Below are 14,652 nucleotides of genomic sequence, written 5' to 3' on the forward strand. Positions count from 1 at the left end.
GTCAAGGGCACATGCCCGGGTTGTGGGCTCAATCCCCAGTAGGGGGCGTGCAGGAGGCAGCTGATCAATGATTCTCTCTCTCCCCCTCTCTTCCTCTTTGAAATCAATAAAATATATATTTTTTACAAAGACTACGTGTGTGCTGGGCTCGGGGGAGCCGGCAGGCAGGTTGTGTGCATGTCTGTGTGCACATGTGTGTGCATGTGGGGCTGTCCGTCAGGTAGGCTGAGGCTGGTGCTTGCTCCCTCTCCCTGGGCCCAGGCATTTAGGTAAGGCGTAAGGCATGTACCCAATGCAATGGCGGTGTCCGTTGGCGCACACCCCTGAAACCTCCTTCGGAGTTCAAAGAGGTAACAAAAGGGGCATGTGCCCACAGGGTGAGTTTGACACCTATGAAACTGTATGCTCAGATGTTTACCTTCTAGAACTTTACGGGGCAAATTAGGAGGCTGGGCCTCATAACCTGGCAGTAAAACATCAAATGTTTGGGAAAATGGTTTACCTTGGATCCATGGGCAGCCATTAATACCAGGAGGAAGTGAAAGAGGAGAAACCAACCAAAATGAAAGTTTCAAGTTCACAGAGAATTTTTCTTCTTGTCCAAGCACAACAGAGTCTCCGGGAGGCCAGGCCAGGGGCGAGGCTGTGAAATTCCACAGAAACAGAATTCTCTCCATGTGAGATCTTGCTACGGGGGCCTCAGGGCACAGAGGGTTCTGCCTCAGGTTATCTGTGGGGGCCACACGGGAGCCAGCTGAGGGGAGCTCTTGACATGGGGGCACGTCGCACCAAGTGCAGAACTGACTGCATCTCACCTCGCCTGAAACCAGGCAACCAACTCTCCAAGGCCATTTCCATATTAACCAGGTATTCAATTTTAATGTTCATATAAAAATTAAATGGAGTCTGGCCGGAGTGGCTCAGTGGTTGAGTTTTGACCCATGAACCAGGAGGTCACCGGTTTGATTCCTGGTCAGGGTACATGCCTGGGTTACGGGCTCAATCCTGGCTGCAGGAGGCAGCCAATCAATGTTTCTCTCTCGTCAGTGTTTCTCTCTCTCTTCCTCTCTCTCTAAAAATCAATAAAACATATTTTTTAAAAGTTCAATGGAATATTTACCAATAACAAGAAGCTTAAAGTGTCACCTCCAAAATTAGTGAAAAGGAGGCATACCCTTCTCAAATCAACCTGTTTTGGGGGAAAGTAGTTTTATTTTTTTCTACTCAAAAAATTACTTTGAATAATTTGATATGACTCCATTGACTGTGAAGAGATCCTCAAGCTGAAATATCTAGATGACAATTAATTATGCAGAAGAGGAGTCAGAATGGAGAATCGAATCTAGAAGTCCCCCTTGAGTGGCTTCTCTGAAAAGAGACAATGTATCACTAAGAGAACAGAATCGAGATCCTGAAGGCACCCCCAAATCTGCTTGTTGGGGTTGGGGGGAGAGGGTCCAGCCAAGGGTCTGGCCAGGAGCCGAGGGAATGAGGCAAGGCTCTGTCAGGTGAGCCGGAGGGAGAGCTTCCTGCAGAGGGGGTGGCGGGACCGGGTAGTGGGGTGGCAGCAGTGACAGCCTGGGAGGCTGAGGCAGGACACGGCGGCTTTTCTTACTGGTAAGGAGGCCACTCATGGGCCCGGAACCTCCCCCCCCCCCCCCCGCAAGAAGAGGAAAGTGACGATGACTCTGTGAGGTGCTGGGTTTAACTGAGTGCATGCAAGGAGACCCCACTAGCGCATCGTGCTGTGGGTGCAGCTTTGGACCCACGGTGTAAAACGCTCAGCAGCCACCAGGCCGTAACGGGTGGAGGGCCTGCTGGTGGCTGGTCACAGTGGCCATGCGCAGAGTGACGGGAGGAGAGATGACAAAGGTGCAAACAAAGCAAGAGCACAGATTAAGAAATGAGCCAATGAGGCAGCACCTGAAATCAACACAACTGAGGAGGTAGAGAATTTGTCCCGCAGAGCGCCGTGCTGGCCGGGGGTGTGGGAGGCCTTCGCTGGGCCTTGCCTCCGAGGGAGCAGAGTGTTCTGCCACTGTGGAGTCACCTGTGAGCAGAGCAGCGGTGACAAGGCGGGGTCTCAACGTTACCCGCCACCAGGCTGTCCAGGGCGACGAGAAGCAGCTGGCGGGACCGTAGCAAACCCGCGGCCCAGGGTCCTGCCATCTGAGGTTCGGCGAGTGCGCACCTGCCATACGGCCCCGCACAACAGGACCCTGAGCGAGACGATGCCACGCGTTGCAACCAGATGGTCCCCAGGGTGCTTCGCAGTAGAGTGCCAATAAGTAAACATGCATTACAGCTTCAACGCCAGGGCTGGCTTTTTCAAAGATGTGCTTGCGATAAACTGAAGAACTGTAAGGCCCTTTAGTGGAAGGATGCAGAAATAGTGGAATGATTAAAGATATTAAACAGATTTAATACAAAATCAATGAATGAATAAATAAAGGAGGTCATTAGTGGCCAGCGAGATAACATGTCACAGAGCGGTGGGGGCAGAGCCGGCGGCAGAAGGCGGATTAAGAAGAAAGAGAAGGTGCAGGGCCCGCAGCAGGGCTGTGGACCTCACCGGGGGAGGCCTTTTGGAGCCGCAGGAAGGAGCAGGGTCAAGGAAGGTTATGATGACCTTCATCCTGAGCGTGTTCATCGAATTCCAGATGTGAAACACACACTCACCTCTCTTCTCCAGGGGGCAGGTCCATACATGACTCAATGAAATGGCCCGGATTGCTGGATGCGTGGTTCCTCCATGTCCACAGCCCCGCTGAGCCCAGAGAAGGTGGCGGAAGGTGGCAGTGCCTGCTGCCTGGAGGGCACGTGCAGGGGTCGTAGGTCTGGGAAGGCGTGTGCTCTGGTGGGGGTGTGTGCAGAGAGCCGATGGCCTGCGGACTCCTAGGGCAGTGCACACAGCCACCACGTCGCCAGGATGGGCAACAGTTCTGAGTCCTCGCTCTTCCCCACGAGTGGACCACACCTTTGGGCTGTCACAGCCGAGTCCAGTGGAATCTGAGCATTTCTGTTGAGAACAGTGGTGAGTGGGCTAAGGGACGCAGACTCTGCCATGGCCTGAGCTAGAGGACATTCAGGCCCACGGGCACCTGCCCCAGGGCCCCTCCCCACGTCTTCACATGGCAGGGGTGCTGGGGGTGGTGGTGGTGGTGCGGGAACGGGAGGTGACATAGTCTGCATGGCCACGTCTCCCCCAAATTCCTATGTTGAAACCTAACCCTTGACGTGACGGCTTTCGAAGGCGAAGCCTGTGGGAGGTGCTGGGCGAGGAGGGTGGAGCCCTCACGAGTGGGACTAGTGTCCTTGTAAAAAGTCCCCAGCGCCCTTGCCTCTTCCACCAGGTGAGGGCCCAGCGAGAAGGTGCCATCTAGGAGGACGTGGCTTCACCGGACACTGAATCCGCCAGTGCCATGACCTCGGACTTCTCAGCCTCCATGACTGTGAGAAATACCTTTGCTCTTTATAAGCCACTCAGTTTACGGTATTTTTGTTATAGCAGCCAGAACGGACTAGGGCAGGCCTCAGAGAACCCAACGATGTGGCCAAAGCCTTGGAAGTCTCTGGCAGGCCTACGAGTTTGGACGCATCTGGGATCAAAACAGCGGTGATGCCCGCTGGCCTGCCGGTTCTGTTCAATCGAGGGCGGCTGCAGAAACCCAGAGGTCTCATGACATCCTATGCTTACACTCAGCTTCCTTTAGCAAATGTTCTAAAATTTACAGAAAATATCTATTATTTACAATCAGGGTTGCAATTTGCATACCTCTGATCTTCAAGGGGCAAAGGCACCATCTCCTTGAACTTCACCGTTAGTGAGATGAGCACTGACAGCAGGCAACACTTAGCTCTTACCACGGGCCTGGCACGATCCGTAGCGTTTCACACATTGTAACTCCACATGCACGAAGCCCTGCAATGTGCGTAGTTTTGTCCCCTCCACTTTACAGAAGAGCAAAGATAAGAGGGGCGGGGCCCAAGGTCACACAGTCGGTAAGTGACAGAGCCGGGACGTGAACCAGAGAGTAAGGCTCCCAGGTCTGTGCCCTGCCTGCGGTGCCGATGGCCCCGAGAACAAGGAAGACCTGACCTCGCACAGCGCCAGGCCTGCAGGAGGGAGGGAGGGAGGCGAAAGTGAGAATGTGATCCGGGCAGGATGTGGTGAGTGAGGGGCAGAGGTCTCTGCAGGGACCACGGGCACATGGGGGAGGCCTGCAGCCCGGAGCAGCGGGTCCCGAAAGGCTGCCTGGTGGGGCTGAAACATGGTGGGAGCGTAGAGAGGGAGGAAGGGGCTGAGAGATCATGCCAGACAAAGATCAGCAAGAGCCAAGACTGAGCGGGACCTAAGAGATAATGGGGCCCCGGGTGAGGGAGAGGCAAGCAGTGAGGCTGATGAGAGGGGTGGGAAGGGCCACAGAGCCCTTGAAAGTTGGGTGGAAGGCTGGATTTAATCCCGAGGGAGATGGGAGCCTTGCGGGGGGGCAGGGGGGGGGGGTCGGGGGGGTTATTCCCAGGGGCGTGACACGGTTGGACATTCCTCCTCTTTTATGTGGAAACGTAGAACCACGGCAGGGTGTGACACCAGGCCAGGGGGTTAATGCGATGAGTACGATGAGCCACGGAGAAGAGGGGAGTGAGAAAAAGACCGGTTAGTACACTAACTTCTTTTTCCCTATGTGCAGCCCCTGTGACAGCCTGCCTGGTAGGGCAGCTGAATATGTGTTCACTTTGAAAACAAAACGGTGGGGGAGTCCTTTTTCTCATTTTGTGGAGGGAGCTTAGCCTTTGGAGCAGAACACGCATTACCTGGTTTCCTTGTCCATCAGACTCTGGGCAGGGGCAGGGCCCAGGAGCAGATGGAAGCTTCCCTGTCCGGGCCGGGGGCAGCAAGCTGAGCTAATCACCTCCACACCACGGGCTCCCCCTCCCCGGGTCTGGAAACACCGGAGGCCGACGCCCAGACAGCTGCAGGCACCGCTCCCTCCCCGCCTGCTAACCAGGACGGCTGCCTGGCGAGAAGCGCTGGTAGAACGTGCGGGCACCAAGCGGAGCTACTGACCTGAAAGCCAACCCAGGCGGCTGGCGAGCAAAGGCTTCCGGAGCCGCTGGGCCTGGGGGCTCCCTTTTTCCACGTCACTCGGTCCTAGAAGAAGAAAACACGGGCTCGTTACATTACTCCCATGGGACTCGCCAGATCACACCTCGTTAAACCCAAAGCTCGCATTTCACCGAGGAGAGGAGCACAAATCAAACAAACTCCTGCCTGCCTGACGCCAAAGCTGCCTGTGGAAGCCTATTTTCCCCCATAACCTGACTGTGCGCCTTGGCTGCCAGGAGCGCAAGCAACTGCGCGCCAGTGGCCAACGATGGTTACAATGGTTACGCGGAGGAAATGCTGAAGGTGCCCGGAGAGCGCACCCGCCCACCGTCCAGCGGCCAGGCGCTGGGGAACCGCAAGCCCTCTAACCAGGGCTCTTTCTGAAATAAGAGCTTTCAACAAGGCCTGTGATTGCCGAACGCTTAAGTTTCCTGTTGACCTCAAACGCATCCTATAATCTTTTCAAACGTGGAAGCAATTTTCATTTTTGCAAAGAAACCCTAATAATCAGCTCACGTCTCTACTCATCCTGGAGGTGAGTCCCACCAGGAAAGGACAAAAGGACTCTCCCCAGGTCCCGCCCCTGCTCAGCCTGTCCCTGCGGGGCAGTGTCCTGGCGCCTGGCATCTTAGAAAGTCAGAAGGTGCCGGCCTGGGCGAGGCCTTAAGCTAATGGAGTTCAAACCACTCATTACGCTTAAAAAAACTGCAGAGCAGGCGGATGGTCAATTAGAGGGAGGGCCAGGCCCAGGAAAACCCAAGAAACATGTGTTCACTGAGCATGTGCTGGTGTGAGGCCCGTGTTCTCTGCTTCAAACACATGACCTCATTGTGTTCTCTCACCTGCTCACAGGGCGAGCATGGGCACGAGACCTGGCTGAGTTCCTCAGTTCAACTCAGAGCGCTGAGCATACAAAGGAGACGTGGACACGCTTGGCTTCCTGCCCGCAGTGAGACCACAGTCCAGCTAGGGGTGGGGGAGGGGGAGTCAGGCACATTCATTAGTGCTGTGTTGTTCAAACAGCAGCTTGCGACTCCATAGAAGGTCACGGCATTAAATTTCCTGGGTCTTAATCAGCATTAAAAAGTAAGTGAATGAACCCAGAAAGTAGAAGAGAATGGCATGGGATGGAAAACATCAGGGTGCATGCAGTAAAGTCCAGGAAATTCCCACGGAAAGAACAGCAGGCCTGTATCAATCCTAAACATGTCTGGTGTACTGGTTTGCAATGTAAAGGATATTTTCTTTTATAGGTCATGGCTGAAAGAGTGTGAAAGCTCTCGAGTTACGGAACAAAGTGACAAGTGCTCTATTAGAAGTGGATACGGGATGGTGAGAGCAAAGAGGAGTGAGTGTCCGCCCATCATTAGCACTGAGCTCCAGAGTGAAACCATCCTGTTTTCTCACCACCAAGAGGTCTCTTAACGATGAGATGCCTACATCCAATGCTCAAAGCTAAGAAGAGCCTGAGAAGGACGGGTATGAAATTTCAGGGACTAGAGAAGGAAGCAGTGGGGGTCCCTTCTCCTGTAGCCTAGGAAAGAGAGTGGGCACCCACGGAGCATGAGAGGCACAATGACACCAGTCCTGTGTCTGCACAATGGAGCCAGATTCCAGAAGAGGGCATTAAACCTCCAGAAGATGGGACCCAAGTCAAGCCCTACTGGCTAGAATTGTGGGAGGTGCTGGCAGACCTGCAAGCACTGGCTAGGTCTACAAGTGCTGGCTAGTTAGGTCTACAAGCGCCATCTAGGTCTACAAAGACCAGGTAGGTCTGGAACGAATCCCCACCATCCCACTGGTGAGACTGCAGGAGAGCCTGTGGGGTCTGGAAGACAGGCCGCAGGGAGCCAGGCCTGGAGCCCGGTAAGTGATCTTTACCTTGAGAGCAGCCCTCCTTTGGGATGGCAGGCCACTGCGATGTCCCTGACCAAGATGAAATTGTGATGAAATGTTCTGTTCTTTTCCTAAAACTTCCTTCAGACAGACCCGAGATGCCACGCTCACAGGTTAGACTTGTGGCAATCCACCAGACTGTGCGTGGAGACATTTTCTCCGGGTTCTCAGTCAGGATTCAAGTAGGTCCTATTCATGGTCCAGATGAAGAAGCAGGAGAGAAGCTGATGACGTGCTCAGCATCACGCAGTGGTGGAACCAGAACCGAAAACAGGCCCTGGGACAGCAGAACCTCTGCATTTTTACTTCCAAACTGGCTTGTGCAGTTGGCTGTGGGTTTGCTTTTTCTTTTGTTTTTATCGATTTCAGAGACACAGAGAGAGAGAGAGAGAGAGAGAGAGAGAGAAACATCAATGCGAGAGAAAGATTGATTGGCTGCCTCCTGCACGCCCCCTACTGGGGATTGAGCCTGCAACCCAGGCATGTGTCCTGACCAGGAAGCGAACATTGAGCAACACTGGTCGGCAATTTGCTTTTTCTTAAAGAGCCATAAAGCTGTTTTCTATTCTTTGTCCAGAACATAGATAATCAAATGTAATATAATGATTAATATAATGATTATATATATATATATACACATACATATATATATATATATATATATATATATATATTACCAGCACATACATCACAAAATCAGTGGTATCACAGAATGAAAGCTACCCCTGAATATCAGCAAAACGACGCTCTTTTCTATTGCCAGGCTAGATTCAAAAGACGTTCCTTTTTCTTAGCCTTTTAAATGCTGTCTATTTTTAGGTTTTGCCAGGCTTCAATTAAAATTCGGCGTTATCGTTTTGTTTTTAGGGGGGGGGAAAGTCTCAAAACTATAGCTAGCAAAAAAATTAAGCATAGTGAGTGTGTTGCTGGTAGAATTTAAATACTTTCAGTTCTACCTAAAGGTTGTTCAATAGATAAATTATAAAAGGGCAGAGGAGGTATCTACAGCTGTTAAAGTCATTAAAAGAGAGATTACATATTTTTAAATAAGCAAAATTAAAGTTTTGAATCTAGAGACACAATTAGGTGATAAAACTGTTAGTAATTAAACATGAGAGAATTCCGTGGAAGTGCAGAGGAGGGGTACTTAAGGGGGAGGGGGTCTGTGATTGGAGGGGGCCCATCGAGGGGGTGGGCTCAGATGGCCACGTGGAGATGTTCTGCTTACAGTCATTCACTAAGCCTTACACTTGATTTTTGTGTCTTTCTGTAGCTGTAGAGTTCTTTTTCCCTTTCAACTAAAGGGATTTACATTCTACAAAATCATTTCTTTGAAAGAGAACTGACAGTACAAAGGCCAATTGTTATTTCCAGGTCTAGCAGGACGGGAAGAATGAAAGCTAAAGGCCACCTTCCCTTCCCCTGGCCCCCGGGGGGGCTGCACCTGAGGTTGTGTGGGCGTCGGGCACCCAGTGGTCTCCGCAGCCACTGGCTCCTGCTGCCTGAGAGTGAGTGTGAACGGTTCCGGAGGCAAATGCATCTGTTGTGCCAACAGATGGAGGTTTCATTAGCTTTGGAACTAGATCTTTAAATGTATGATTATCCAAGATGCACACATTCTCCAGCTTTATTTCTTGCTTTTAGCTTTTAATTAAGTTCAGAGCAGCTCAAAATTTCCTCCCCAAACAGGAATAGTCAAGATAGACCCCAGGTGATTTCTCCAAAGGAAGCAGGGCCAGAGGTACCATTTACTGCAGGCTCCCTGGGGTGGGCTTGCAGGCACTAAAGGCCTCCATGCCCCTCCTGGCCTCGGGCAGGCGGGCGGGCGGGCGGGCGAGGGGAAATGGCCCCAGAGGACAGGAGCCTGGTTACAGGATCCCAGTGCTCCAGCTCCCAGCCGCTCCTGCTCCCGCAGCGGAGTCATGTGCTGGCCGCCTCTGTTTATTTGCACAGAGGGCTGTGCGGCCGAGCAGCACAAAGAGGGAAGGGAAAGCCGCAGCCACGTGGACGAGAAGGATTTCCAATCACAACAAACACACCCAAAGAGGGAGGAAGGTGGGAAGCGATACATTTCCTTTCTGACATTCTTTAAAATAAATGCGGGGCCCGGAGGAGGCGGCCGGACCTGATTCCACCGGCTGGATGGTGTGGAGAAGCCCTGGCTGGGTGCACGGCCCGCCCTCTGCCCGGGCCCCTTCCAGACCGCAGGTTAGCAACTGGGTCCCCAGGGCCCGGGGAGCTGGAGGTTGTCTGCGAAGCCGTGGTCTGAGCTGCTCGAACCAACCAGGCTCCTTTCCCTCCCGTGGGCCCCGGGCGGTGGGACACGCTAGGGGATGCTCTTCTCTGTCGCTTTTTGGAGAGCCCCCTCCCCCGCATCCGCATCCTCCGAGCTGAGTCTCAGGCCACAGAGAAACCCCAGCCACATGGGGCCGCAGCTGGAAGCAAGCCAAGCCTGCATTCTGCTATTTCCCCTGAAGCATGGAAGCAAAATTCTCAAATTTTAAAGCAACACGATTGTTGTGAAAGAATATAAGGGACTGTATTTCTCCTCTGCTCCTCCGAGTCCATTTCCTCTAATGGCTGAATCCACATACCACTCACTTTGAACAAGACCGAGGGGGAGGGAGAGGAAAAGGGAGGGAGGGAGAGGGAGAGGGGGAGAGAGAGAGAGAGAGAGAGAGAGAGAGAGAGAGAGAGAGAGACATCAATGCAAGAGAAACACATGGAGCACCCGGCAGGAGCCACTTTCCAGGGCAGGGGAAGCCTTGAAACCACCACTGCCAGAGCCGGATCCTCCCACCGCTGCCGGCGCGTATCAGAGCATCAGCTCTCAAGGCCTTCGAAAGGAGGAAGAAGCACTTTTCAACACGGAAAGGCACCTTCTACCCGGCACACACCCAACACTAAGGGCCTGGCCGTAGAAAGACTCCCGTCATGTGACTTCACCTCGCAAGTCCATCGAATTCCCACCCTAACTACCTTCATCGGTGTTACAAGCAACAGTCCCTTCTACATTGAGCTGAAGGGTGAGAGGGACACGCAGGAGTTGTAGGGGGTAACGCTGCCCCTATGAAGCCACAGCGGCAGCCCCGATTATATCTGTAACGTCAGAATATCCTCTTGTCGGTGCATATTCCGGATGCTATACGAGCAATGCGTATGTTGCATATTCTGTATAAATCAGCTCCTTTTATCATATACCCATGTGAATCTCACTGGCTAGTTCACTCCTACACACACTAAGAATCTAGGCCAGCCTCCATTAGCTAGTTATATTCAGTGCCCGTCTTAGGATCTCTTTCCCTCTTAATCTTTTGAGTATGACCCTACTCGAAAGTCAGATTTAGTTTCACTCGAGTCAACAGTAATCTTTGATCCCCACCCGCACCCTTCCATTGGTCACCAAGAATTGGGGCAGGATTCTTATTCTCCCTTATAGATAGCTCTCAAGCTTCCACCCTCTCAGGCCTCCAGTGTCTTCTCTGGATAGTACAGTCGCTTACTAACTAGCCTTCAAACCTCCACGTCAGCCAGTCTATCCCACTGCAGCCAGAACTACTTCCTCAGACACAGGTAAGCTCCGACCCCGCCTCTGTTTCAGCACCGTTCGTGGCTCTGTACTCACAGAGAGAGAGAAAGGCCACGCAAATCTCTGTGGCACATGACAGTTCACAGCCCACTCGGCGCATCAGTGGCCTCAAACGACTTCCCCTGCCAACCTGCACCCACGCAGGCCACGTTCAGCGCAAACCCGTTTGGGCCTCTTAAAACCACGGTGGACTCGAAGGAAAGTAAAACCCACTCCCGGATCTCGGTGTGCAGACACTTTGGCGGGCGATACGGACATGTCAATCCATAACGGACCGTGGGGACTGCAACGTGGCCCCAACCTGGTGCAGCAGTCTCATAGCCAGGGCATTCCCACTCGCCCATATTTCCTGTGTTCCCACCACGCTGAATGTGTGCTACCCAAGACGCTGCCAGGATTTGATGCCTGCATGTCTTCATCCCCGGCGTTTGGGACGCCCTCCTTGTGTCTGCCCAGCGAACCCCTGTTCATCCTTCAGAGCCTTGCCTAGTGTCTGCCTTCCACAGGCCTTCCCTCTTCTCCTGGCATGGTTATCTGCCCTGGCTTAGGGCTGCCAATATATTCTCGGTGCGCGCCTCTGCCAAATCACATTCTTACATTGCACAGCGATCGTGTCTGTAAATGTCTGTGCTTTCTGCTCCATCGAGCGAGGGCAGCCTGTATTGTAAGGAGCCATGGCGCACAGCTGGAAACTAAAGCCAGGGAGAGCCAGGCCCCCAGAGGGAGGTAACAAAGTTAACCAAGTTAATGAACTAGCCCAGAACTCCCTCTAGGTTAAAATTGGCGACTTTCCCCAGAAAATCATGGAGCCAAAAAGCCCAAAGTGTGTACGCATCTCTGCAGATTCGTGTCTGTGCGGGGAATCTTCACAAACCGTCACAAAGGGACGGACTGGCGTGGACAGACACTTCCCACGGCTGAGGCCGCCACCCAGTCAGCCCAGGGGCTGAGGGGCGGGTGGAAATCGCTGCTGCTCAGGCAGCCACAGGCAGCAGAGGCAGGAGTGTGTTTCTTCCTCACCCACTGGGGTCCTGCAGCTCACCCCTCACCCCCACGACCCTGGGGGACCCCAGTCACTCCCCCGGGGCGGGGGGGAGAACCTTCCACGCCTATCCAGCCTATCCATCCGCAGCCTGCCCTTTAGTTCAATCCCAGGCACTCCCTCCCCGGCCAAGGCACCGATTAGGGCTTGCCTGGTCCCTGAAATGATCTGACGCCACCTCGGCACAGGCTCCAGACAACCGGGTGCCCTTGCAGCTCCGTAGGACAGGAGCCCTGGGAGGTCACAGCAGCCTGCTTGCAGGGCCTGCGACCTGGCCAGGGCGTCCGTCCTGACGCCTGCGGGCAACCTTCCGTCCAGTGGGCTCTGGGGAGCCCACCTTCACTTCACAGAAGAGGAAGCTGAATTCCGGGTGGCTTCCCCGAAAGACACTCGGTGAGGAAAGCGTCTGGAAGTTATGAAGAAAACCAAAGCCGTGCTGCTGACACTGAGACGAGCATGCCCCGGAGCCATGAGGCCGGGGCCCCGGGAGAAACGCGCGCCCGTGTCTTTTCTGGGGTGAAGCAGGCAGCACACATTTGAAGTCATTCTGTCAAATAAGCTTCAGGGAAACGAGGAGCATAGACAAACGCAGTCTGGTTAGGAAGAAAAGTTTCAAAACGACCAGTCCGCCCTGGCAACCAACCCCCAGCCTTCTAAACCGAATGCGGCCTTGTCCCCCAAGAGCAATCTCCTCTTTTTTTTTTTTTTTTTTTGTTAATCCTCACCTGAGGATAATTTTCCATTTTAGAGAGAGTGGAAGGGAGAGGGAGAAATATCAATGTGAGAGAGGCTCATCGATTGGTTGCCTCCCGCACACAACGGCAAACGACGCTCTAACCACTGAGCCAAACCAGCGAGGGCAGCAATTTCCTCTTTCAGGGACAAGCCTGCTCAGCGCCAGGGAGGATGCGAGGAGCAAGGTGCGAGCATCAGCGTGAGTGTCAGCTTCAAAAGTAGCGTAATCACCGTTTCTGTAAACTCTCCCCTTCCAGATAAACAACTGCCGCCCCCCCGCCCCTGGGGAAGATGGGTCCGGCCGCCCCCAGAGACCCCCCACACCACACACTCCCCCCGCGGCCCAGGCAGTCATCTGCATGCATGCCAACCGCCGCCCGGCCCAGTTATAAAAGGGCTTGTGTTTAACTTTATTCAATCCCAGCGCGTTCGGCCAGCACCCGATCTGCACGTAATTAAAATCATATTGCCGCAGCCGCTGCGCGGTCTGATAAGCTTTACCATATGGACACCATTGACTGGCTGCAGGATCTGGCGCGTCTGCAGCGACCCATTACGAGGGGCGAGCCTGGCTTGCTTTGGAGGATACGTTATGTGTTTTGGATCGGTTCTGTTTTTCACTTCTGCTCACGCTGTCTGGACGCTTAACCCTTTGTCCACAGGCCCACAACGTGGCCCTGCATTTCCACCGTGAACACGCCCTGGCTCAGGATGTGGCTCACAGAGGAAGCGCCTTAGAGAAATTTCCATTTTCTAAAAAAAAAAGTAAACAAGTTCCATTTTTCTGATCCCAAATGAGCTTTCTCAGTCCTGACAGACAAAGGCTGAGCAGATACCATCGAGGCCCCGGGATCAAGTGGAACCGAGAGGAGAAAATGCCAATGGAATCCTCGCGTCCGAGTCCCGAAGGCAGAGGGCACTCCTTGAAGCTTGCAAGAGGCGATCTTAGGACAAAAAGAGGAAGTACTGCGCTACCGTAGATAATGAAGATACGAAGCATGTCCCAAGAGGTAGCAGATAAAGCATAATAAAGCGTAAAGGAAGGAAGGAGCTAGCAGAGGGCATGCTGGCAGCCTCACCCTGAGGAGCACTGCAGACATTCTGAGTCTGAGAGGAGCCATATGTCTCCACCTTATCTCACCTCCGCCGCCACCACAACCCACCTTCCTGCACAACCACAGAGACCCCGAGGCCTTGTCAGGGGAGGATTCTGCGGGACCGGCCTCTGCTCTGACTCCGGTCACTGTGCTCAGACGCATATAACCTGTGGTTGATAGAGCCGGGAAGTTGCAATTTTGCTTTAAGACATTCTTCAATATAGATTTCAGAATGAGCTGAAGTCTCTCCCAACATGTGACATGGAGAAACACATGTTCTTAATCTGTGGGTTTCAAATTGTTTTAGAATTACATCAATGAGACATATCCTCAAAAGGCGAATCGGGCCACCCAGCCTCAGACGCGGGGTAGAGAGCGCTGTGGGGCACTCCTGCCCTCCAGCCTGGTGTCTTAAAGTCAGTTCCTAAAGTCTATTCAAAGGGACTTTCATTGGGAGCTAAAAAAAAAAAAAAGAAAAAAAAGAGGAGCTTTGAAATCCACAGGGCATTAGTTTGTGTCAGGAGGCGGCGGCAGGCGGGGCTGAGGGCGGGGAAGGGGAGGCCCCCAGCGCCCAGCAAAGGGAGTCGGAGGAGGAGGTACCTTCAGTCTCTCCATCAGATCCGGTTCCCAGAAAACGCAAAACGCCTGGTTCTCAATATCGAATGCGAAGCCGAAACATGAAGGTTAGAAAACGGCCAGGGGGGGCCCAGGAACTCCTCCTGGAAAGCAGGCACTGTGAAATGTTTACAGACAGTTTTGAAGACAAAGAGTTTCGTATTTAAAGCTTGTGTGCCTGGTAAATAATGGAAACCATAATCGCTAGCCAGTCCAGTGAAAAAAGAAGGGAGAGGCGAAGGTAGGAACAACCGCCTGCCATCGGGGGAAGAAAAGCAGGGGATGAGAAGGCCTCCCGGAGTGGGAAGAACAGCTCCGGGTTGTAGCTAAGAAGAGGGAGCCAGGATGCTGCCATCTGCGGAGCCTTCCCTTTCTCAGCCTCTCACCTGCCCGAGTGTCCCCCTCACACAGCCTCAGCAGGGCCACAGGCGAGGAGACAGTCTCAGACGACGCTCGTAGGCCAAGGCCACGGAATTAATAACTAGTGGCCTCCTGGACTCAAGTCCTCGTCTCTCTTTCCACTAAACGCCACGATTACCGACTTGTTGGACAACTGGAGGGAAAGAGGAGA

General features: G+C 53.3%; 1 protein-coding gene across 1 annotated transcript; it reads right to left on the minus strand.

Moving 5' to 3' along the window:
• Nucleotides 1–2,168: 2,168 nt before the first annotated feature.
• Nucleotides 2,169–10,936, minus strand: LOC118660144. The gene is made up of 4 exons (XM_036317247.1): nucleotides 10,806–10,936; nucleotides 6,989–7,109; nucleotides 5,069–5,152; nucleotides 2,169–3,019 (listed from the first exon to the last, which is right to left on the minus strand). Exons 1-4 carry the CDS (start codon nucleotides 10,934–10,936, stop codon nucleotides 2,483–2,485), a joined length of 873 nt encoding a protein of 290 aa, XP_036173140.1. The 3' UTR covers nucleotides 2,169–2,482.
• Nucleotides 10,937–14,652: the final 3,716 nt, after the last annotated feature.

Source organism: Myotis myotis, unplaced genomic scaffold (assembly GCF_014108235.1).
Source record: "Myotis myotis isolate mMyoMyo1 unplaced genomic scaffold, mMyoMyo1.p scaffold_m19_p_7, whole genome shotgun sequence".
NCBI classification, from domain to species: Eukaryota; Metazoa; Chordata; class Mammalia; order Chiroptera; family Vespertilionidae; genus Myotis; species Myotis myotis.

Excerpts from the sequence above, each read along its gene's own strand:
- LOC118660144 (XM_036317247.1), bottom strand. The coding sequence starts at position 10,936 with ATGGGCGAGTGGGAATGCCCTGGCTATGAGACTGCTGCACCAGGTTGG. Across the intron at positions 7,110-10,805 it reads CTGCACACCGAGATCCGGGA|CGTGGCATCTCGGGTCTGTC; the intron begins GTGGGTTTTACT and ends CTAACCTGTGAG. Across the intron at positions 3,020-5,068 it reads CCGCCTGGGTTGGCTTTCAG|AAATGCTCAGATTCCACTGG; the intron begins GTCAGTAGCTCC and ends TGTTCTCAACAG.